Here is a 26,200-nt window from a genome sequence, read left to right on the forward strand (position 1 = left end):
GCTGCCAGCGCATAAAAACTGGAAAAGAAGTGTGCCTGCTTTGCGAGCTAGGCCAGCTGCAGTAAGCAGCGGGAAGAGGTTTGAATGAAAGATGGGAGGAAGGTAACGTGACGGCGACGAGATAGCCGGATCGAGGGATGCATTAATTGATATGTGAGGTTTAACGTCCCAAAATCAGCATATGATTATGAGAGATGTCGAAGTGGATAGCTCCGGAAATTTAAGACCACCTGGGGTTCGCTAATGTGCACCCAAATCTGAGAATACAGACCTAGAGCATTTTCGCCTCCATTGAAAGTCTAGGAATGCAGGACCAGGCCTGCCTCGCGCATGCACACACACGTGCGCTCGCAGTTGCCGAGAATTCAAGCATGTCAAAGTGCTCCGCTGCCGCTTCGCAATCTATCACGGTGAAAAAGGTGCTTCTGGTTTTTGTGCGTGCAAAAATGAGAGAATATGGAGCAAAATGTCTATGTTGTCGACGGGAAAATTCGTTATTTTGAGAGAGTCTCCCACTGCCACTTCATTATGTAAAGGTTTTAAATACATGTGCTCTTATAGAGTAACAGCAGGGGTATTGAATAACTTTGTTATATAGAGGAATTCATTATATGGAGCTTCGTTATAAGCAGGTTTAACTGTATATACCCTATAAGTGGATGGGGGATGACCGCCACCATGGATAAGTGGTAGAGTATTGAATGCGTTATTCAAAGGTCGCAGGTTCGAATCCTGCCAGGGGCAAGCTACCTTTTTGTCCACTTTTCTTCCTTCACATTTACATTACAGTTACTTCCAATAACATCCCCTATACTAACCCCGGCATTATTTTCTGTTAGTTGTCATTAAAGGAGTGTTAAAGGTATCAATTTACACACATAATATGTACCTTGCGGTCTCGGCGGCGATCGGACTTCCTATCATCCCGACGATCACCTTTTTTCTCCAACTCTTTACCACCATCTTTTTTTTTCTCCTATAAAAAGACAGAGAGGACATATAAAGTTATCAGTGTTTACTTTGTAGACTTCAATCAACAGCACTCAAATCAAATCTGTGAAATGTTTGTAATACTGTCAATCCACTGTATAAGGTAGCAATACTTAGTACTTAGAACAAAATTTCTAAGATTAGCAAAAATTTTACTCCTTTTTTAAAAGATGTTTTTACTTTTCATATCAAAACATTCAATTTTTCATTTTGGCAAGTACTACTCAGAGCGGGTGCACGACTACCGGATAGTAGGTTTCGAACTGAATACTGAATCAAATTGCATACTGTTTTTTTTTTTTTTTTCTGACAAAATTTCGTGGTTGAGATGGCCTGCAGGATCATTTCCCATGAGCATGCGTATATTATCTACAAAAAGATCTACAGTAAACTTATCTTAAAAGGTAATCTATATGAATTTTGAAGTTCACGTGTATAATCCAGCAGCATACGCCACACTTTGTGACAGTGACAGCATCTAGGTGACTTGAAAAAAAACCCTTAACTTCCACTATGTCATCAATGCAGCTCTTTTTGTCATGCTGGTGCCAACAGACTACTATTTAGTGGCTCCTCACGAGCGCGTGCCCATAACGATTGCATGCCGATGGCTGATGATACATCAATCACAGATTACTTAGAGTGTACTGAGCTACAGCACGTAATGTACCGTACATGCATAGTAGACGAGATTTAAAAACACAGTCTGGCTTTCCCTTGAGCAGTTTGTCCCATTCCGCAAGGTATTCAAGAACAGAAAGCACCCATGAATATTTCGGGAGATTATCTACATTAAATGCAGAATCAAGAGACTTAAAAAGTGTAAAAACGAAGCACCCGACACTTTTGATGTTATGAAAAGAAATTTGGCAACTAAAGGAAATGATGCTAGGACACACTACACTCAAGTCCCCTGCCTTCATTCATTTAAAGAAGATCCTGCTAAATTCTCAAAAATTCTGACTGCAGCCAATGAAACAATGAATAGAGTTAAACTGGACAAGAAGTCCGAAGCTGACAGCTTTTTATTATCACAGGTATTTAACAAATATTTTCACAGCATCTTCACTTCTTCAAGTGCCCCTCCCGCTATTCTTAATGATGTGGACATTCCTAGTTATATGGGAAGATGTTTTGATTTTTCTAAGGAAACTGAGCACCAAAAAGAGTATATATAGAACCAGACCAAATCCCAAATACATGCACTTCATGCCACCTAGCTATGACATAAGGTCCATTAATGTGTAAAACTTCCTCCAAAAAGAGCTATATATATATTGCTGCAAATTTTGGTTAGTCTCAGCAAGAATGGCATTTGCATCTGTCAGAGACACTTGGCCTTGTTCAATCTGTATAATGTCCTTCTTAACTCAACACTAGTGACAATTAAGTGCAAGCAAGACTCAACAAACAATGGACTAGTTTGGATTCTTGTGACGGTACCTCTTTCTGCTCAGGAGCTTTTAGTAAAGCCCTGTAGATGTTGAAACCAAAGTCCCGAATCAACATTTCATTGAAGAGCTCGGCAAACAACGAAACCTTGAAAGGAAAAGAGTTGGCACACATAAGAACAAACAAAACAGAGTGAATCAGCATTGAATCAACATTTCATTGAAGAGCTCGGCAAACAACGAAACCTTGAAAGGAAAAGAGTTGGCACACATAAGAACAAACAAAACAGAGTGAATCAGCATTGTGTTAATAAAGGAAAAAACGTAAACTACACAACGAAACAGAGGACACACAGCCGGGGACACAACACAGCATATGTGCACATATTTTACAATTGGAACTTGAAATGACTGGAACACATTGTTTCCACATGTGAATACATAATATTCAGGTCACAAATAATTATTAAAACCGCCAATATTTTCACCCACGAAAATAATTGTCAGCTCTAGAAAGCACACTACGCTAGTATTTTGTAGATGTGTGATAACATTGCTGGAAAAAGATAAAATAAAAGATAAAAGATAAAAAGATAAAGTAAGCATGTATAAATATAAAACAGAGCCTTTGAGGCTCACCTGCTACAATATGCACAAGTTCGGGGTATTGCTCAAGTATCATGGCAGCAGACCTCCAATTGCTTTTCACTGAAATTTCAGAACAGGATTACAGTACTCCATGTGTAGGTGCCATATGAACATGCAGAAGAATGTTGTGGACTATCCCATTGGCCCAGCACTACTGGAAAAAGAATTCTACAGCAAAAGCTGTTATCCTGCCGCCGCCGCCGGTGTCCGTAACCAGTATCGAAAGAAAAAACTTAAGAAATAAAAAACGCCAATGCCACAATGGAATTCCAACCTGAGTCCGCTGCATGCCAGCCCAGTATTTTACCACTGAGCTACGCCAGTGCTTAGAACTCATTTCTAAACTGGCTTTAGGCAGGCATGATGCTGGGAAAGGAATCGCATTAATATGAGTAATAAAGCATTTTAGCCACCAAAGGAACAGCCAGGCATAACACAATGCGAATAGCATAACGAGTGGGTTGTCCAATGCTCCAACCCATTAGAAAACTTGTTCTTTACCACCTATTAACTGCGGTGCATACCTACTTCAGGCATAAATCTTCATCGTCGTCAGCCACTGCACAAAAAAAATGTATAATGTTCCTAACAAGTGTGTAGCAGATACCACGCTACCCCAGAGAATGATGAAGGATAGCATAATGAATGCTAGCAGATACCACGCTTCTCCAAAGAATGATGAAAGATAGCATAGTGCATGCTGGCCTACTACACGAAAATTGTTATTTATGGGTTAATGGGTACACAGCAGCGTGTAGCAGTTACCCAAAGAGTGTTCAGAAAAGGCTCTGAAAGGCCGTTCTTCTAGCTTTCGCTGTGACTGAGCTGCGCATTCCGCACAGCCTGGCATTTCTTTATTGCGCTGATTCACTTTTGCACCATCATTTTTCAGAGCTTTCAGTGCTAGCTAAATGTGCCCTTGCTGTTGACAAACATGAGCCTCTTGCCTCAGAGGCGTTGGCTTTTTTGCAAAGCTGTCATCTGGTGGCTGAGCTTGCCTCACACATCATATTTTCCTAGCCCAAAATCAGTGCAAACTTCACAACAAAATAGAGCAGAAATTCATAGATTAATTATAGCAAATGCAAAGGTCTCAGTCTGCTCATGTACTGACATAAGCACACTTGCTTCATGCTTATGTTGTACCAAATGTTGAAAACTTTGAATACATAGACCAAATCAAATAACGAAAATTATTTCTTTGTAGATTTGAATCATTATCACATCCATACCAGTTCAGATATTTTGAAAAACTATATTATGATGACACAAGAATGACTTTCCTTTAAAGGAGCCCTCTAACACTATTTAAGCTCCCACGTTTTACATTCGGATTGCATAGACTGAAGGGGTGACAGATAGGGATACACGATGAATACCTATTCACCCTAGAAAATGCAAAATACAAGGAGAATAATAATAATAAAGAAATAGACAGAAAAGCCTACCCTCAAATCTACCTTTCTAGGGTCACATGGCAACATTTCCCTTGCCACTGCAGTTGAGAAGCACTATCAATGAAATGAGCTGAAAGCTCCTACAATGGGGAAGCTTGGAAACCATTGTTGCCTGTTCCATCAAACGCAATGATCATGCCATCACCATAACAACAAACAACATGGTGCTACACCTTTAGCACTGCAAGAAAAAAGGCGCCTGATAACATTACACCACAGTGAAAAACATTTATCTTTGGATATTGTAAGATTCATAGATTCACAACACTTACAAAATGAGGCTGCTCAGGGAGGTGCATGGGCAAGAAGGCAGTCACATAACAAAATACCTCGTGTGCACATTTTCCAGTGCTTAAAGGGCCACACACCAGGTTTGACAATCTTGAGCTGACAAGCGCAATGCGTACATGAGGCGTTCACCAACACATCTGCCAAACTTTGCAACGCTACGCGCTGCAGAAACGAGTCAAATTTCAGGATACGCTGCTCCTACTTCCTTTTGCGGGCACGTGCCCAGAGAAAGAGGGCATGATGTGCACGTATGAATTGCCCTACGTACAAGGCAGTGCTGTGACGTAGGTCCTCTATGTAGACGACTGTGCTCTGACATTCCCAACAGTAGCACCTAACAAACACAACATGTATAGTTTATGTAATTTGTTGCTTGAATATATGAATAAAACATGAGATAATTAATGAGACGCAATAAGGGAATGTGCGCGTCTTTTCAATCCTATTCCCCCCCCCCCCCCCCTATAAATTGTAACAAGATGCAGGCTAATGTGCCAGCGTTTCGCATACGGTCGTCTCCCCACGGTTAGTGCATCAAGCAGACGCCTGTCCAGGAAAAGAAATTAATGACCCCGTGCATTCGAGGACTTATTATGCTCATCTATTCTACTGTGTCTAAGCCAGCGTTTCCAAACCATGCCGCAGAAACAGCCAGTAGACCACAAAATAATGCTGGTCAACAAAACAATGCCACTTGCGTGCTCAGGAGTTGGGCTTGTTCGGGCGCGTCATGTGCACATGACCTCTTGGTCTAATGCTGGAGAAGATAGGGAAGAGACTTGGCTTGCGAAGGCTACGCGGGAAAACGGCTAGGGTTTCGAGCTCACCTCCTCTCATCTTTGTTTTGCGCTGCTTCAAAAAAATTTTTCTCAGCTCGTGATCAACCAATTGAAAAAATGTTTCTGCCATAATGCTTGTCATGGGACACACAACTTCCACGGTTTAACTTAAGTTTGGTATGGGGCCTAGTGAGTGGCCTTTTAAAGGCCACAAACTGAAAAGCAGGCAACGTTCCTTCTGTGTTTTCATTTTGCGCAACAGCTTCATATTTTTTTCCCCTAAGATACTATCTCTTTGCATTAGTATCAAATGAACAGTAATCTAACAGACTACAATACTTTGGTACAAACACATGTGCACATATCTGGGTAAGCCAGATAAGTAGTTCGCATGCTCAGCTACAATGTCAACCACAGTGTGCGTGTTTTTGTCATAATTTTGCAATACTCCCTGGCAATGCCACAGCACACTGTTCCACAGTCATTTGAGAGAATATTTTTTGCACTTCGACAAACAAAAACAATCCTGTAAGTCAGTTCTTTAAGCAACAATTACTGTGACACCACTTTAATCCTTGGTTGATAGCAGCAGCACACATGAAAAGATGCGAACTTGAACTTTGCAGTAACTGCATACTCTCATTTAGTACATTATTTGTTGAACCAATAGTTACCAAATTAATTAAATCAGTTGGTAGATCCTTAGCTAGTGAATTCATCTCTTCGATTTTTATCAAGATGCAAGCCATAATTTTACTTTCCACTTGAAACAAATAATTTGTATCTGACTCAATTTTTACGGCTTTATAGTTCCATATTGGTTGTACAAACTCTCACCAATCAACTGACACAGATACATTGTATAATACCATCAAATAGAACAGTGTCAAGTTTGGCTAACCTCGAAAGAGTGCTCTTTATTGTCCTCTTGGCGATAGTCAAGCAGCAGGGACAAAGACATGACTGAGCAGTCAAAACGGCCCCCTTTAGCTGTACGTGATGGGTACACCAGGATACTTGGCTGGCTAGGCAAGTCCTCATATCGCAATGGTTTGCCAGCACTTGGTGGAGGCTTTGTTGCTTTCACTGATGCCTCATCCTTGACTACTTCCGTGGTTTCTTGCTTGGCAACGTCCATCAATTCATCTTGCTTTTCTTCAGTCTGCAAAACAGGCAGGCTACATCAAACACAGTGCAGTCCACGTACAATGAATCCAAGAGCCAAGGAAATCTCATGGTCATAACCAATCATTGTTATAAGCAGGCAAAAAAAAAAGACAAAAGAGAGATCAAAACATTACATTTGCATGCAAAAAGGGTTGTGCAACGATGTACTACTTGTCTGCAGAAAAGCCAGTCTGACGGCTTTGATCACTTCATGCGATATTTTTCAGGAGTCTTTCTCAGACCTTTCAGAAAAGAATCTAAGTGCTCCATGTAACCAAGCAAGAGGTATTTCACGAAAACAAAGTCCTGGGAGTAAAGTATGATCTGTTGGGCCTCCTGTGATGACAGTACCTGGATAGGCTGCTCAACTGCGTCATCCCTCTCACCACTGTTTGCAGCTCGGCGCACGCTGTAGCCGGCCGGATTCAATCACTATATCTGATAACGCGGAACTGGAGCACCGTAATAAGCAGTTTATTTTACAATAAAAAGCATAAAAAAGGGGAAGGTGCCATCATTCATTGTTATACAGTAGAACCCCGCTGTTGCGTTCCCGTGTGCTGCGTTTTCCTGGCTGTTACGTCGTTTTCGGCCGGTTCCGGCACAGCTCCCATAGGATCCAATGCATTAAGAAACCAGCTGCTGCGTCGCAACTGAGGGACTGTTCCCGCATCATACGTTGCAAAGTGCCACGACGCGCCGGCCTGAGCGGCCATGCTGTCTTTCATGTAGCTTGGCTTGGCGGCTTGACGATGGGATTGGACGCCCAAAGTGCCGGGGACAACACCTATGTCGTATTTTCGGTTCATGCCAGCAAAAGCATGACCTTTGAGATCCATATTTGCACTCTAAGAAAGATTGCGTCTATGACGCGTTGGGGCCCTAAAATTGGTTTTGGCATCTGTAAAAGTAAGGTCTTCGAGACCAGTTTTTGTTTTCTTGGGATGTTACGCTGCCTTAAACTTATCGCCACCGGGTCGCCCAGGCGGCCCGATTCAAAGGGTATAGCCCGATCGCCATCACCATCGCCCATGTGTGCTTGTGCTACCCGTGCTTGCTGCGGTCTTCTCACACTGCCTTTGTTTCGTGTCGGTCGTGGAGCGCCGTCACTTCTGCTACAGTTGAACACTGCTTCAACATGTGTTTCGGTGTGCGCGCAGATGACACAACAGAAGCTGTTGAAGACGGTGCATTCGCAGACTGCGACGAACTGAACACTGCCATGGAGACTGTTGGTGCCAGTGGAAAAGCACCTGTACAGTGACTACGCTTCTGTTGACGACGCTGTTGTCACCTCCACAATGTTATCCGTCGTCGATATCGTGGCTGAACACGCCGATCCGTGCGCCAGTAACGAGGAAGTTGAGGAGGAGGTGGAGCGGATACCGGAGCCAACATCCTTATCGGCCGCAGCGGCACTGGATTTATTGCGAAGATATGTGCGCACCAGTGACGATGGCGAGAGCCACATGGTACTACAGGTGCTTGAAAAACGCCTTGTGCTTGTCGGCCATGAGAAGATGCGCCAGGCAACGCTGCATGATTTTTCAAGCGAAAGAATTAAAATAAAACTATGTGCAGTTCACCACTACTCTTATTTCACAATTTTTCGTGTTTCTCGGCTCTTGCGTTTCCCGGCTCCTACGTTTTTTCTTACGGTCCCATGAAAAACGTATCAGCGGGGTTCTACTATATTTGATATATTGCTGCAAACGGTATAACTTGACTCGACTGTATATCATTAAAAGCAACACAGCTAAGGCTTTCACAAAGGACTTCAAAGCAATGCCTAAGGATTTTAGACCATGACTGCACTAAATCTTTTGTTTGGGCTGCGCGAAAAAACACGGACAAATGAAAGTACCCAGAAAAGGCGCAAACTTCGTGAAATGGAAGGAGAAAGTGGCTTAATATGAATAGACATCAGCCCGACACGTGCTTATACATCACAACAAAAAATAAAGAAGGATAGTGTAAAGAATAAAGAAGGATAGTGTGGACGTGTCTTTAGTACCATAACCCAGCTCAGTGAATTCGCTCATAACATCCTCCAGGTCCTTGATGCTGGTGATCAAATTGACGCAATATTCATAGACTTTTCCAAAGCTTTCGACACTGTTTCACATTACAAATTGCTAAAAAAGCTGACTGCTATTCTTAAAAACGAAGCATTAGTAAACTGGATTTCTTCTTTCCTATCCAATAGGTCTCCGTACGTACAATTCAAGTCTTCTCATTCCTCCACTTACACTGTGTAACGTCTGGCGTCCCTCAAGGTTCAATATTAGGCCATCTTTTATTTCTAATTTTCATTAACGATCTGCCAAGTAATGTTCCTGTTAAAATCTGAATGTATGCTGATGATTGTGTTTGAAAATGCTTGCATAAGGGAATATGACCACTACAGGGAGCAAATATGGCAACTTCAAACCAAAACCAAGCAAACACCAAGAAAAGTGTGAAATATATTATAACAAATAAAAAGTGAGGCAAAACTTACCTCACCACCAGTCTCCTTCGCTTCCTGTGGGCCATCAGCATCTGGCTTATTAACATCATCATCTTCCTTGAGCTCATCACACACCTCCTCTTTGACCTCATCCAGCACAGCCTCCTCAACAGGATCTTCACCCTCACCCTCATCCTCCTCAACCTCCTCCTCAGCTTCTTCCACTTCCTCCTCCTCCTCCTCTTCATTGCCTTCAGCCATTTCGGCCTCTGCCTTGAGGGCCTTACTCAGTCGCGCTATCAGCTGTGACTTCAGGCCCTTTGTCGACAAACCCCGCACCTCCAACTCCACTCGTAGCTCACCAACCTGCAAAAACCTCACACAACTTACATTTATAAAAACATTCAAGTGCTTCAATAGCCTCTACTACAGCCATATAATCAATGGGTATGCTTCATTTTTACTTAGCAGCGACCTTATACAAAAGAAGAAACGAAAAAAGAGAGACTGTGAAAAGATAAAGTGAGCACCATTTTTTTTTTTTAAGTTGACATTCTTCAGTGCTATACAGGGTAGTGTAAGAATCTCGGAGAACAAAACTGACTTCAATGAATTAAATATTCAAACAAAGCTCTGATAAATTTCTGGTTATGTACTTGGATAATGCACATAGCTTTTATTATTCAGAATCAAAGTTCCTGACATTCTTCTTAAAAAGAACAGAGCAAGCTCTGAAGGATTTTTCCCAAAAGAAACACAATTTGTACTAACATCTTTGTAGCATCAGTCTTCTATTACAAAAGCCATATCCACTTAACAGTGAAAAATACCCACACACAATTGCCTACTTTAAGGCCACTGACTGGAAGCAGTAAGGGCTACATTTTTTTATGCATCACAGGTGCCTCCTTGACGAAAACCTAGTCTACCCAACAGCAGTCAACTGTACTCCATACCAAAGGGTAAATTACGGGCAGTCTTGGGTAGTAACTAGTTACTAATGGAGCATTACTGGTAACTAGTTACTTTTAATTTAGAGTAACTTGTAGCTGTAACACTGTTACTTTTTTACTGAGTAATTGTAACAAAATATACAGTTACATTTACTGTTTTCATAAAAAATCATCCAACAGCCACACTCGTAAAAGGCTGACGTTACAAGCTTTCCATTTTTTCGAACTTTCTTCTTTACAATATCCTCTCCACCTTTCGACTTTCCATGGCTCCCATCACAGTTTAAGAGAACAGGTTGTTAAGAGCAATATCTTCCCTGCAGAAGACCGAGTTTGGAGTTTACTTGTATACTACATGTCTAAAGGTAAACATATTTGACAAAGACCTGTCTGGCTGGTTTGAAGCGAAGTGTGCCCCTGGAGAGTATGTTTATTTGTAAAACTACATGTCATAAATCAATGATGTTATAATGTTGCCACACTGAACACCTTGCCAACTTCATGTGCCCCCCCCCCCTCTGGCTTTTTGGGGGGGGGGGAGGGGGCGGTGGTGGGTGGAGGTGGTGTGGGAAGGGGTATATATATATATCTTTTTTGTCACTTCAGCTTCTATCCCTTTTCTTGGTATGCCGGGGGAGCATTCCTCCGTCTTAGGCTTCAAGCAAATCGCGTTTTACAGGTGGCTAGAAAACAGCAGCATGAAACTGCTGAAAGCCTGAAGTATTTAAAACGGGTTTGTAACTGATTGCGAAAGCTCTACTTCGAGTTAACACAAGAATTATTAACAAAGTGATTGACGTTTTGCCTCCTATGCAGGTGGTATCCATAGTAGATGCTGACAAAAAAATAAAAATAAGCCGAGGTCGATCAGTTCATTAGTGACACATGTCCTAGCAAGCGTTCGATAGGGGGCTGTGGGTTGCTGTGGCAAGCTGTTGCGTCGTAGCGAATGAACCATGTTTCCAGAAGCCTCCCCCCTCCCCCCACACACATTGTTTAGGTGAATACTATGGCCCTGTGCAGCATCGTTCAAGGGTTTCACTACATGCAACTTTCACAACCTGTATGCCTTCTTACATATTTATTAATTAAAATGTATAATTTAATTTGTAATCAATTTTTATACAGTAACAGAAAAGTAACGACATTACTTTTTCACTGTAACTGTAACAGAGTTACTTTTAGAAAATCAGTAACTTAACCGAGTTACTTTTTTGGCTTCAGTAACTGTAAGTGTAACACTATTACTTTTTACTGGTAACGAGCGCATGACTGATTACGGGTAGACTTCCTTGCTCTTTACTCACCCAACAGCGTTGAGAGGGTGTATAGCAGACAGTGCTACACCTCTACACATCTTTTTGGGTAATTGAAACTCTTGTTATTTGTAACACATTTTCCTGGTTCTTTAACATTTCATTTAATAAGGTCTTATTGTGCACTAAAGAAAAGAGAAAGAGAGAGAAAAGAGGTGAATTTAGGATGTCTGTGTCCTAAACAATAATCCCATGGCCTCCTTGGACTTTTTTCTTTTTCGAATTCAGAACTTAGTGCTTGCTTTTTCATCAAAATTGTTATATTACGCCAACAGTGTGCATGCTGTTCATGATCTCGCAATCGGTAGAGATAACTTCAGGCAAGACATGAAACAAGATGGGTGGCAAATATTGCTGTATGATAGAAAGACTCCTCAAATAGGCCCTTTGTTTTCAGTTTAGTTGAGGGACCTAAGCCAGGATAATCTAGCAGTCCTATTTGCAAGCAATTTCTGTTTGCCATAGCTATAACAGTGGCCCAAGCAGCACTTTGCCCAAATTACTACAAAGAAATATTGGCAGTGAACGGTGAATAATGCGAAATGGAATACATTAAAAAAATAATTAGATTATACAAGCATTTCTTTATTTACCAATAACAAGGGCAGACCAGGATACATGGGTTTGGGAGCAGTCTCAGGAACATGCAAAAAAGCCTTTAGTAGCAGACTAGGAGCAACCACAGACATTTTGTGGTAGGTTTGGGGCAGCCAGAAGGGCCTTTTTCGGCAAGTTTAGAGCAGTCAGAACATTCGGAGTGCATGTAGCCTCGTGATACAGCACTTGTGAGCAACATTTGTTCAATGCTGTATTTTTCACTCAGCTAAACTGTGCAATAGCCTTATTGTTATAATAAGAATTATATTAACACTCTCAACAGGCTTTTGATGTCGGCATAAAGTCACATATGAAGTCCTAATTGATAACATATCCGTACGTGCATCGTATGTTTTATCTGTGGGTAAAAGCGTGCTAGGGGGAAGGGACAAACGCAGTTGAAGCAGAGATGAAATGATTAGGCCTATTTCCATCACTTGGAGGGTGCATGCGATAACATTTCCCTGCCCAGGAGGCCTGTAATCCAAGAAGGAAGGAAGCACTCCTTCTGTCTTGAAAGCGCTGAAAAGAAGCGAGGAAGGGTGTGTCACTCAAGCAACAACTGTGAACTTCAAGTTTTAGGGTGTGGTCGCGATCACTGGCACGCACGCTAGCTCGGCAGCCATCACCGGGTGGCTCACATACGTGCTGCGCTCTCATCGCAAAGAGACTGTGTGTAGTGTTGCTCTCTCTGAAGTGGCTGCCTTCTTGCACATTAGGGTTTGTAGAGTTACACAAGATTGGATCAAAAAAAGTTAGCTGCCAGCCTCGCTTCGTGTAACAAAATGATTAGTAGGTATCGCATTAATTGCTTTGCCCTAGTAGTGCAACAGTAGCTATTTTAGTTATGCACAGTCGCTCGTTTTTATTGCGTTAGCAATTATATGAACACTCTCAGCTGGATTTTGCCGCCGGCGTCGCTGTCACTAACCGTATATGTATACGTATCTATATATATATATAAAAATGCAAGAAATAAAAATAATCCAGAAAAAAACTCCAGCGTGCGAAATCACAGATGCTAGTTTTTATTGCGACAGCAATTATATGGACATTTCCAGCTGGATTTTGCCGCCGGCGTCGCTGTCACTCATCGTATATGTATACGTATCTATATATATAAAATGCAAGAAAGAAAAATTATGCAGAAAAAGAATCCGGAGCGCCGAATAGAACGTCGGACCTCCTTCAATATTCAAACGGCAAGCTATTTATATCCACTTACAGCTGGTGATGTGTATCTTGAAGAGAACTATCGTGTTTTTAGCATTACCAGCAAGATGACACAATGAGCGCGCATTGCCACATCGTCACCACGCGGCGGTTTGTGCTCTCATCTCCCATGCGTACTTTACTTTGTCTTACGGAAAGGACGGGGTGGACGCTCACTCGCGCGCCCTTATCTCACGCTGGTTAGAATGGTACGTCTTGGCTGGCTTTGGGCTTTCACCGAAACAGTGATGTTCCGTACTACGCTGAAGAATTCCCATTAAGAGACATGAAAATTCCTCATTTCGTAGATTTTTCCCTGCAAAATTTGACAAAATTCCAAGCATATTTCCTTGCACAATAGTAACCATTTCTGCTCCCATCCAAGCACACACATACTATAAATTAGTATGCGTGTGCGTAACACCGGGTTACTGCTGCGGCCAATGTGAGAGGCCGGATAGGTGAGGCTCAAAGAACCTGGCAGCTGGGAACGTTTTTTATTTCTCCGCTAGTGCGTTCCCCCTATATTATTAATCTATTGACTCCTTTGCGTATACCTGAATGCTGTGCATGCCACACACACCAATATAGGGGGTATCCACTTGACGTCCTCCGCAAGGTGTGCTAGCATCGTTCTAGAATGCCGCCATCTTGGCGGTTTCGGAGGTTCAATGCACTTATGGTGGCTGTGGTGACACTGTGAAACTATCTGCTTTTTTCTGTTTTCTTGGTGCATCTGTGGACTGCAATGGATTTGAGTGCATACACACGTGACTCAGATGAACCTGTGTAATAGCGCTACCAGGAGAAAGTGTGTGTGTGGCTGCATGAACCCACTCGAACTTCAAGAAGCTGAACTCCAACACAATGTTAAACATGTGCTGCTGGTCGACTTCACTGACATAAAGAGAAGTACCTTGTTCACGTGACAAGTTTTGTTTAACGTCAGCAACTAAAAGCTTGCAAATACATTAAGGGTGACAACTATTTTATGAGCGAATGGGTACAGCAGCCAGGTGTGAAGATTGTCCCAAACAGCACGATTATAGTGGTAGCCAGAAAGGTAAACAGACTTCCCTCGTCTGAACAGAAAGTTCACATCGGCTATATTTTTTCGATTTCACTAAAACGAAATTTTCGCTTCAATAAAATTTTTTCCGCGCCCCTTCAGTTTTGTTGTAGCGGGGTTCGACTGTACTGAAATACAACAGCGTCAACGGGTGAGTGTCGCGCAAGTAAGCTTGGTGCAGTGAAGGACATGCGATGGGGGAGCGGGAGGCCTTTGTGCATTCACGGCACAAGCTGAGAACTCAGTATCTCGAATTTGCGAGGTTGAGTGCATCGCGACCAGTGAACTGGACGCCGCTCAACAACACGATGCTGCATGCCAAGCACATATCCACAGGATGGTTTAAGACCTGCAAATCACACTCCTTCGTTGCAGCCCACAGTGAGTTCAAAAACCGATTGATCAAAAATCCATTCGGTTTCGCTTGCACGGTTTACGATAGCTCTGGTTCAAGTGTGATCTGTGCGATGCTCAAGTGCATGCAGTCTCTACGAAAAGTGTACAGCAGTCGCGAGTTGCTGATTATCGTGGTGGAGATGTGCCACTAGGTATCAACATGGGTGTATCAACCTCTAAGGGTGCTGTAGCCACTAAACACCAATAGACATTATATATCAATGTGTAAACATCGAACTGTTTCTGTGAAGACACATTACACTTTCATGTGTTATACCGATTCCTATATCAGAGGGAACAACCACATTTTTCAAACCCCTTAAAATAGGTCGCCACCTTCAAGAATGCAATTTTTCGGGGTTTCATATTTTCAAGCTCCTCGTCCATCCAAGAATAGTTCGCAAAAAAAATAATGCTCCTGTCTTGAGTCGTTCGAATGTTATGACAATTTTTCAGACCTCTACTGGACGCATCAAAAACTGACACTGAAGGTATTTAATTCCACAATACCTGCCATCTTGTCATAAACGCTTTTTTGTATGCATATTACGCAAGGCTTGGAATGTGACATTTTCAATTTATTTTAACATTACTGCTACCCGGCTGCAGCACTCAATTGGTCAAAGATACGTGCGTTTTCGTTCGACAGTCAGTGTTGCTCTGTGTGCCATTTCAAGCTCCCCGACTTAGTTCTGGCTTTTGAAGGAGACAGTTATGGTATTTCATGAAACCTGGCAAAGCATACGACAAAAAAGAAGCGTAAACGCAAGTTAGGGATTCAATATACCAAGTGTGGATCCTATGTGGAGCACGGGGACGAGAGTCAGCTAGGAACACAAAGCAAGCTGGGAAAAAAATACGTGCTTCGTCTCGCTCAAAAGAAGCTTGTGCCATTTCAAAAGAAGTCCCAAGATATAAGTGTGGTGAATTTCACGCACAGTGAATGCTTCTTTGTTAAATGGACATATGGGTCAAATCTTTAAAGCCATTTTTCTCAAAAAGTGTTTTTTTTTTTCGTCCTACAGTTACGCGAACAATGATAGCTTTCCCTGTGACCAATATTTTCGAATAAGATTTTTCGTGCTGTTTCTAAATAGATGGAACTGGGCATTCAAGGAGAATTAATGAATACAAGCGGCAGCTTTTTGTACTATAGCCAACTGCATGCAAAATGAAGCGTACAAATATCAAGATTGTCAGCATTTTTATATTACCGCACGTAAGCTTAGAGATATGACGATCGCAAAGGTTAGGTGCAGAGAAAGTTGTCCTCACAATGCAGCTGCCAAATCCCGTTTTAGTCAAACCAAATGGTCTTTACTTATGACTGTTGGCGTAACATGCATATTTTGGAACATTTTACTTTTATGAAGTTATTCTTTTGTATTTAAACTATTTCTTTATTTTGAACTTAAAATTTATTTAGGCCCTACAATGCAAAACTATCATTAAAACTTTTGGACTAAAACTACAAAACTTATTTTCGAAGGTGGTGACCTACCTTAACCGTTTTGGACTTTCACAGCTAGTCCTCGCCAAACTCAGCTCTCACCGTTTCGGACGACTGTGATTCACTTGGTGCTCCACTCAAGATAATATAAGCCTATGTGTGTTTTGCATGAAGCTCGCTCACTTTCAGGGCTAGTTCATGTGTCGTTTCACAGATGGCAGCACTTGCCTAGCAATTCCTTTAATATAGGCCCTATTTCACGTATTTTCACAACATGCTTTTAGAAAACGTTGACCAGTGAATGCGATGCATGCGTTGCTCATGCACGGTCGTGGAAAAAACGCCTTTCATCATCATCATACAGCTCTTCCGGCGATAAATATTCAGATGCTGAAGTTTGCTTCGATTCTGAAAGCGAGAGTGATAGTGATGACGACATTAGAATTAGCATTTTATCAGCCAAGCAAGACTGCTCATATGACACCAACATCAGCGTGAATCACTGTAGGGAGGATGAGATGAACTGCATCCCCATCAAGCCCCTGACGCCCCTGGTAAGGCATTCAATATAGCATTGTTTAATGACTTGACGTGTTATAGACCTATTCCATGTTTGTAAACACGGTAGGTACCGAGTCTCTCGCAAAAGTGAACCATGGGTAGATGTAAAGCAGCAGGTGCTAACGCTTACACTGGTGGCGGCGTTGACGCTGGCGCTCATCGCGGTGTTGCGCAGGAGAGAAATCTGGGGAGGCGCAAAGCATGCAACGATGGACCAGTGTTTCCTACTGGAACATGCTAATCTCAGCTCATGGAAAATGAGAGACAAAGGGCTTTGACTGACCCCAGAGACCCGCAATCCACTTTTAGTTTACGTGCATGCAGCGAATTTTTATTGTTCAACAACGCACAGGAGAAATCTCCCACTGGCACTACCTTGGAGGTCAAGATTCAGTGCCTGTATATACAGAGTGGCCAGTGAACTGTTGCGCAGCATGAGCAGTCGGTTTTTTCATTAAAAAAAACCTCTCTAGTAGACACTGCTTGCGTCCGTGTTGCGAGGCGAGAGGGGGGAGTGTAGGAGAGAAGTGGCACACATGCGGAATGCTGGTGTAAGAGCCTCGAGGAGGGATGCCTAGAAGAGAGAGAGGGGGGAGCAAGCGTAGACTGGCAGATGCTGCCTGCATCGGGGTTGCGAGTCGAGAGAGGGGGAGCGCATGCGCAATGGGTGTGTAAACGCTGCGGGGAGGAATGCCTAAACGAGAAAGAGGGAGGGGGAGTCAGCGTAGACTAGCAGACGCTGCCTGTGTTGGTGTTGCGAGGCAAGAGAGGGGGGAGCGTAGGAGAGGAGACGCGGGGACACAATGGGTGGTCATGCTGCACACCGAATTGAGCTTGACCATAAGACACTTTAAATCTGAAAACTTCCATTTTTCTCGTAGCATCTTCTGTTAATTTCCACTGCTTTAGCAGCACATATGCACTCACACAAGGAGACATAGCACTTTTGGAGAGCTTCAACTACTATATGCTAAATAGATCTCATATGGCCCTTGTTCTTTCTCAGGGAAGTGTTAATATGGAGGTTTAATGACAGCTCATCTGGTCAGTGATAACCATGGCACAAATAGATGGCCATGTACGTGTATATGCCATAATAAAAATGAAAAACTTAATGACCTAAGTAACTTAGCTTTAGAAGATAAACATAAAACTGTAGTATCGGAGCAACAAACAGCCCTTGCTGGTTGAGCTACATTGCACTTGTATTAAAATTTTAAAAAAATGGCATGCCTTCACAGAAGGTGAAGCACAGTCACAGCGAAAGGTAGGAGAGCAAGCTTTCTAAGCCTTTCAGACCTTTCAAGCACACTTGCAGGATACAAACTATGCCATTAACCATCATAATTCTGGCATGATAAGGAGACATTCATTCGATTTGATTCCTATATTGGCACATACCCACTCTGGAGAATTGGCCAAGAAAGTGTAACCTGATTTATTTATGAGCACTAAAGCAATGCTTATGAATGAATGTATATTACTATGCCATTCGTCGTCATTCTTCAAAGCATGGTACCCACTACACACTTGGAAGCAAATTTGTGCAATTTTTCTGATGCTGCGGCTGACGAGGAAGAATAATTATGCCTGAAGCTTTGGGTTGGAGCATTCGATGAGCCACTCGTTATGCAAGTTGCATTGTGCAACGCTTGGTTGTTTCTTTGCTGTTCTAAATGCTTCATTCATGATATTAATGCGATTCCTTTCCCGACATCAAGCTTGTCTACGGCCAGTTTGCAGAGAAGTTTCAAGCACAAGCATAGCTCTGTGTTAGAATACTGGGCTGGCACGCAGAGGACCCAGGTTCAAATCCCATTGTGTCCTTGGCGTTTTTATTTACTCAGTTCTTTATTTTGCGCGATAGTGGCTATGGACACTGGCGGTGGCGACAGTGGACAACAGCAGCGCACGCTACCCTTGTGATCTCATGGCAGCTTTCATTGTAAAATACTCCAGCCCCACGTTGCTCAAACTTACCTTCATTGTTTTAGGATCCAAGTCAGCATAATGAGTCGGCTCTTTTGCTCTATCCTCCACCACAGCATTTTCTTCCTGTATATTTGTTTGTCAGATGGAAGCAATCAAAATGGAAATAAATGAAGGCATCGTCAGGCACTGCATATATGAAGTGAGCATCTGGAATTCTTAATTAGGCTTGCAAATGAGCAGTCGTACAGCAGGTTAGACAAACTTACAGTAACTAGAAAACATACGATCACCTGTAATACATCTATAATACTAGGCAACTTTTCCAAATAATACAGAAATTTTCTTTCTATGCATTCCTGGGCACGAGAACAAAGGGCCAGTGAAAGCACGCAATGATTAAAATTTAGGCATTATTATAATACAGTGAATTGAATAAAAGCATAGGCACCGTGCAAACTGAAAGTTTAAAATAATGCAGCTATGATTAAAAAAAGAAGGGGGCTGCAGCTTAGCAGCCTGCAAAGACTAAAAATTTTGAGTTGCAAACAGAACTTACCTGGAATAAAACATTTTTCCTCAATGCTGATGGAGTTTTCCAACTACAAAAATTATTCTTAAAAATAAATTCAAATTAAGGCTTCCACAAAAAAGACACAAAGAGAGAAAGCCAAGCCAATCTTAAGCTAACACAGTAAAGCACACTATAACAACTTAAAAGCAGCACTTTTTGTTCAGTCAAGTGGTTTTTTTCAAGTGTTCTTAGCTATCACCAGCCGTGATAACAGTAAACAGGAGTCTTTCATGGACAAGACTGCTCATATTAGAAAGTGTAGTAAATTCTTGAAACCATGTTTTCAGTTATATTTATAATTTATATTTTGTTAAGACGTGTTTATTTTACAATACATACAAGTGACACAACATTTCTAATGCACCTCTATTGCTTGCACACTGAATTTTATAAAAAAAAAAGAGCATGTTTCAAGGAATTAAAAAAAGTAAAGCTGGTTTATCTTTGGATATACGAAAAGGGTGCATTTGGTGTCAAGGTATGAAAGGTTATCACGGTCACGGTGACTATCACGGTAGTCATTGTGACCGTGATAATTTAAAAGCTCTCATAAAAACCTCCCAGAATTGCAAAATTGTTGAAACAACTTTATCTAAATTCTAATATTTAAAATGGAAGCCTAAATATCCATGCAGCAAACAGATTCCGTATATGTGGACACTGCAGCTCACAGCATAATTGGTTTAATGCATTAAAGTAAGTGCCTATAAAGATGAAGTGTTTTATCTCCTCACCATAAGTGAGCCTCTTGGTTATCTTTATTTCTCTTATTCAGCAATATAAAATTGTCTTTCATGTTTAGATAAACAATAACACTTATTAAAATTTAGTTTTTATAATATCTGATCATCACCATAATAAGAAAAATCATCTGCAACTTTGACTTTTGAGCTCAAATCTGTTTTTAAATTTTACGATTGGGCATGTGCATGCTATATATATATATATATATATATATATATATATATATATATATATATATATATACAGCATGCACAATGTAATTCTAGTACTCGTTATATTTTGTTTGGTCCCAAACCACCCACTTATTTTACCCTTAATGGAGATGAATTTCCCAATGCTGGCTTTATGATGACTGTTGACATCTGAAAACAAACGATGGCCCTCAGAACCACCACTGTGACGAAAAAAAAAATGAAGCAGACAACAGTATCATGTGCTGGCACAAAAACTATGGCCAATATAAAAAAAAATGTCCAAAGTGACAACCTGTACTAAAAATAGTTAAAGAGAGAGCAAATAATATAAAAGGTAAGCTGTTTTCCCAAGCAAATGTTGCTGGTGGTTCCATTCGATGCAGCTGGAGCAGCAGTGGCACGTCCTGCAGGCAGACTTATGGCTCGAGCAGTGGAAGCACAATGGATGACCAATGTGGCAAAAAAAATATAAAAAAATGCCAAGGGCACCCGAAAGGCAATGCTGTGCCAACAAGAGAGTGAGCAACTGGGGAAGAGAGGTGAGGTAGAAGTAAAGAAGAAGGCCGAGTGCCTTGGAAGGAGGTGCTGTGTCGCCTGCCATTGTCGAGTCGTCTGCAGCTGTGTCGTCAGCGTTGCGCAGCCGCAGCTCCAGGTCGGCCCACTCCTGTCGGGTGGGCATGCAGCGCCACACGTCGGGGAAGAACAGCACCACTTTTTCCAGGGTGGCCGATGGAACCTTGGCGCCGTTGGGGGAGGGATTCTCCCTACGGTAGCAGATCTCGGCGAAGCGATACCTGCGGGCCAAACAGGGGCCGCCGTCAACCCTGCCCGCCCCGACACCCCCACCCACCCCCACCATTGCCAGACGAGGGTGCACCACTCCCCAAAGAGCACCACCCATTGGACGTCGTCGCATTGTCTCACTAGCTTTCTCATGACCACTCGTGCAGCTGCAGACTCAGGAGACAAGCGAAACAAAGCCCGAGCCACTCATTTTCAGACCTGGCACGTGCCATGGCTCTTCTTTTTGCTGCAACTGCTTCAACAGCAGCAGCAGCCACAGGAAGAATCCAATAATCAGCATCAGTCATCAAGGCGATCCAACGGAGAAACAAGGTGGAGGCAAAATCAACTGTTTCTTATATAATCAATATAGTAAGCACTGATTGCACACAGGCCATTTTGACAGCAGCAAAAGTAACTGTCATATTTCAGAATGAATGCCTACTACCTTCACAGACCCCCTATGTTCATTAGAGCAGCTTAGTATTTAGTACAACTGTATAATCAAGACAACTGTGGCTCATGAGACTTGAGTTGTGATAATGCATTTACCTGCATGGGAGCATAAGTTGGGCTTTAAACAATGGTTGTGATGTCTAATACATGCAACACAAATTATCCCATGATTATTTTCATACTTTAACAGCACTAAATTAATGCAGTTTAGAACCATTTAAAAGAAGCACCTTTATCCCCGCATTTAGATCCCTTCTATTTATATTTTAGAAAATTTTTTACCATTTCAGTGAACAAATAAAATGTGAAAACAAAAAGAGTAAATAGGAATGAAAACTAACATAATACCTGAAAACCTCCAAAATAAATCACAAAGTAAACAGATAAAAAAGAAGGAATAGTTTAGATTAGTGGCAACATTTAATATAGTGAACAAGCAATGAAATATTGAGGCCTCTGAAATATTGGGACAAGAAAGGCAGATGCAGTGTTGCCAGTTCTGGCTTCTCATCGTGAGAAGAGCAGTATAAAATTTTAAGAAACAAGTACAAGCAAACAATGACACATACTTCCAATGATAGCACCCAAGTTGTGAGACAGCTGACTGCCATTCCCATGTTTCAATGCACAAATATACCTAATAAAGTGGATAGGGGAATAACCGCCACCGTAGCTCAGTGATAGAGCATTAGATGCATTATTCGAAGGTTTCAGGTTCCGATCCTGCTGGCAGCAAGTTATATTTTCATTGACTTTTCTTTCTTCAAATTTACATTACAATTACTTCTTACAACATCCCCTATACTTTCCCTGGCATTATTGTCTGTTATTCCTCATTAATAACAGTCCTGTGTTGTTTTCTAGAGTTTTAAAATGCTGTTCTCTAAAACTAAGTAAAGTCAACTAGCCTACCAGGCCAGTGCCTAAACTGTTTTCTTATGGTATATTCCATTGGGAGACCAGGACCATGCTGAAAGTGCCCTCTTCAGAGCCGGCGTGTTTCACCAGTCAAACATGAGTAAGAGCACTGTCATCCATTGGTAGAGTGATAGCGCTTTTGCTGCGCTGAGAGCCGCCAGGAGCAGTTTGTAGTGCTCTCGCCTGAAAAGCGGAGTAGGCACAGTACGACCAGTCACGTGACCTCTGAATGTCATTGTCTCCCAATTTCTTTTCAGCCGGCGAGTGCGGCGGCAACGGTAGCAACCATGTGTAGTTTGACACTACTGTTTTATACTAGTGGAGACAATGACAGTGCGACGTCTGCCGAATGCGTCGTTGCACAAACATACAATGTATTAGGATAATGACTGACCCCTTTCACACGTATCTTGCTGTTTCACTTGGTCTCTCCACTCGTCACCCTCTCACCTGCTCTCCGAGAGCTTGCCACATTCCAGCGGCTGATCGAGTGACCCTTGTCTCAGCGCTCTGCTCCCCATTCCTCACTGCACTAACCCTATACTATACTATACTATACTATACTATACTATTATACTATACTATACTATACCATTAGTCACCAAAAGAAAAAAAAAGTGATGTTGCTCCCTTAAACCTTTTGATAGAAATTTCTATATGCAGGAAAAAGGGCCTGGAAGTGACTGCCCTGTGATGCCCTCTACACTCTTTGCCTAGACATTTCAATGCAGCACACCATGCGCATAAGAGCACGGCATATTGGTCATGCTGTTTTTTGGTACGGCCAGCTGAGCCTGGGGGACAAAAAGGAAATGGGGGTTGGTCTCGGTCTATAATTGGTGTAACACAACTAAAGTGCTATGCACAAGGAAGATGGCATAGCGGCCCCAGGAAACAGTGTCTGCTTTTCGTAGTTCATCACCCCTCCCACCTCCCCAATAAATGACACTAATTAATTGTAAGCCAGATAATGAAGCTTGCTGCTGCTGTTTTAAATAGTCATGAATATGTCTAAAGGCCAGTCTTAGTTGTCTTGAAAATTTTTCCGCATAATACTACTACATTCTCAGCTAATTCAAGTATTAGTATTTATGCAAATCGTCCAACATATATGATTTGTGTCACACGAACACAGCAGTACGTACTGCACAGGGGCACAGCCAAAAAAGCTATTCTGACCAGCTGCAGTTTTTAAATTGAAGTGTAAGCTCAAAAGACAAATGAAAATTTCTATTTGTGGAGATCAAGACACTACTCCTGTAGTCATGGTCAAAACAACCCAATTTTTGAAGCCAGACACCGTAGCCATCGGGGCAGCACCTTGGATGTACTATGTAGTATGTTTTGCAAATTGACAAATAACCAGCCATGAGCAAATAACATTTGCCCTGACAGATTAGTAATTATTGCATGAATGACACAAAGCTGGTACACAGACTAAGTATGTAACTCCCTATCCTGCAATGTGCGAAACTGAGCACTCATGGTATAAAGCAGAATGCAAAGCTTTTGGCTAATTGGCGAGTCATTTCAGTTATGCTTGTAGTGCAAAACCCAATCTGTACAAAGAGAAGAAAACACAAAGAGCAGTGTCTTCCAAAGTAACTTTCAATAATCAAGAGAACACAAATTTTTACAATAAAATTGCAAGTATTGACACACCACTGTCTTCTAACAGTGTCTAAGTTAGTGCTGTGGGTAACAATCAAGCAGTCTTATCAGGGCAACTAATGGCACACTTATACAACTGTTGCTACATCTTGCTATCTGAGCATCCACAACTATTTTTCTGGCAGTTTATAAACCGTTTCTGCCTAGATTTATACAGGCTTCAAAATTCAGCCTACAGCCACTCTCCAAATTTGATTTGCAGCCCGAACGATCCCCAATGCCCCACCTGACACTGCTGTCATGTTTCATGGGTCATAGAAACAATGCCCACTCAGTACCACATAGCATTCTTCGCATGAGAGCATAATTGTAGACAATGATTTCAGTATATACAACCAGCAATTTTATATGGCTGGCTTCACCATCACCCATAAAGAGTCAGGTGACATTGATGTACCAATACTCTTAATATAGAACAACCTTTGGGTGTGGTTCGATGACACTAATGCATCTGAGCTTCACTTCTATTTTAAAAAGAGCCCATTAGTCTCTTTTTGTCTTCTTTCACATAGAGCCCTGCACTTAAGCATAGTTAAGAATGAAACACATTGTTTACACAGACGCTGGCCAGCATCCCTTAATTAAGATGTCAGTGTTAATAGATAACTTGCCCACTGCTAGAATACTAAGGTGAAATTTATTCTAGGCTAGCAGTGATACAGAAAAAAGATCAATTAATGAAAAAATTAATAAAAGACATTACTATATTATATTGTAAGCTCAAACTTAAATTTATATTATAGTATATATTGTATTAGTACTTAAAACCATATTATGGTTTTAAGTACTAAAACCATAATATGGTCATGAGGCACACAGTAAGTTAGTCTCTACTCCAAATTTATTTTGAGTTTCTTAAATGTGCACTCAAATATTGGTATACAGTTTTGAAATTCATGGCCTTTGAAATGCAGATGTCTAGACCAGCAAGTGAACCCACACCATCGTGCTTAGTAGCACCATAAGAGAGCCACTAAGCCTACACGGCTGGTGAACAGGAGCAGCGGTGACATCAGCCTGATGTCACTGATTTCACAATACAGCAAGCAGCTATCTGTGCAACAACCACTTCACTGGGATTATTGGCATACAAGGCTGTCACCTTTTGTGACCCTCCACGAGTCCCCCCTCCCCCGCACCCACTTCACAATTACAATAAAGCACAATTTTATTGTCATGGCTTGCTTCAAATGGAAGAATGCTCTGTAGATGGCAACTACTTACTTTTACTTCTATTCAGAAAAAAAGAGGCATTGAAATGATTTATTCATGCATTTGTTTCATATTGACATACAAAAAAAAACATGAGTATGTGTGCAACTTTCTTTTTTAAAAGCAAACCATTTTTGAAAAATCAATAAAATGAAAAGTTATTATACCAGATGAACATCTACATTAGCATAATGATAAATACACAAGAAATAAAAACTTGGTACATATAGAAAAATCACCAGCACAAGGTGGTAAATGTTAATGCTGTGGAGGCAAATATTATGGCAGTCTATCTTGTTTTGCTGCTACCACATGCCTCATACAGTGCACCAATTAAGATGCTAAATGCAGTGTGAAATCGTCAAGCATAAATTATTGAGTCATTAACTGCTATTGTAAGCACTTTCAATCAACTATGCCCATATATTGCTAATGTTTCTAGAAAGGCATTGCCTTCTCAATCTTGACAGAGCACATTGCATTGCACTTTCATAGGAAAAAGCATAAATTAATGCAACCTTACGATTTACATAAAGAGACACCAACCAAAGTCTTGAGTACCGAGTACGAAGCCCATTACTTTAAAAGAACGAAAAAAACAAACAAAACAGATGCATCGGGTCCAACTCACAACTCGGACCCTTCTTCAGGGGTGGTTGGGTAGCACCAACGAGCAGAATTTATATAAGAACAATTATTTTCTTTGGCCAGAGGGCTTCTTCATTCTTGGAAAGTAAGAAGCTATCACCTTTTAACAAAACCCTTGTTTAGTGTTCCACTGTTTAAACCACAAGTTTCTTCCCAGCCAGACAAACTTCTGTTAAATATAGACCTTTAAATCCTGATCTTCCAATAAATACCCTTTGAAGCCTGTGACCAGTGTATTAGACATAAAAGAAGAAAAAAAGAAAAGCAGTGCAGAAAAGCAAGCAAACCAAATCAGAACTGAAACTACCTTTGGTGCTTCTCTAAGTGGTTAGAGATCTTTTTTTT

At 41.5% G+C, this 26,200-nt stretch overlaps 1 protein-coding gene across 2 annotated transcripts in view; it reads right to left on the reverse strand.

Moving 5' to 3' along the window:
- Positions 1-26,200, reverse strand: part of LOC119187710 (cell division cycle and apoptosis regulator protein 1) — a 274,460-nt gene that overhangs the window by 63,372 nt on the left and 184,888 nt on the right. For both annotated transcript variants that reach the window (XM_037435792.2, XM_037435791.2), the window contains 6 exons: positions 20,739-20,961; positions 18,707-18,781; positions 9,224-9,538; positions 6,458-6,718; positions 2,434-2,529; positions 890-976 (listed from right to left, as the gene is read on the reverse strand). In XM_037435792.2, the coding sequence (XP_037291689.1) occupies positions 890-976; positions 2,434-2,529; positions 6,458-6,718; positions 9,224-9,538; positions 18,707-18,781; positions 20,739-20,961 (1,057 nt within the window). The remainder of the gene's footprint in view (positions 1-889; positions 977-2,433; positions 2,530-6,457; positions 6,719-9,223; positions 9,539-18,706; positions 18,782-20,738; positions 20,962-26,200) is intronic.

The sequence above is a fragment of the Rhipicephalus microplus genome, chromosome X (genome assembly GCF_043290135.1).
Source record: "Rhipicephalus microplus isolate Deutch F79 chromosome X, USDA_Rmic, whole genome shotgun sequence".
NCBI lineage: Eukaryota > Metazoa > Arthropoda > Arachnida > Ixodida > Ixodidae > Rhipicephalus > Rhipicephalus microplus.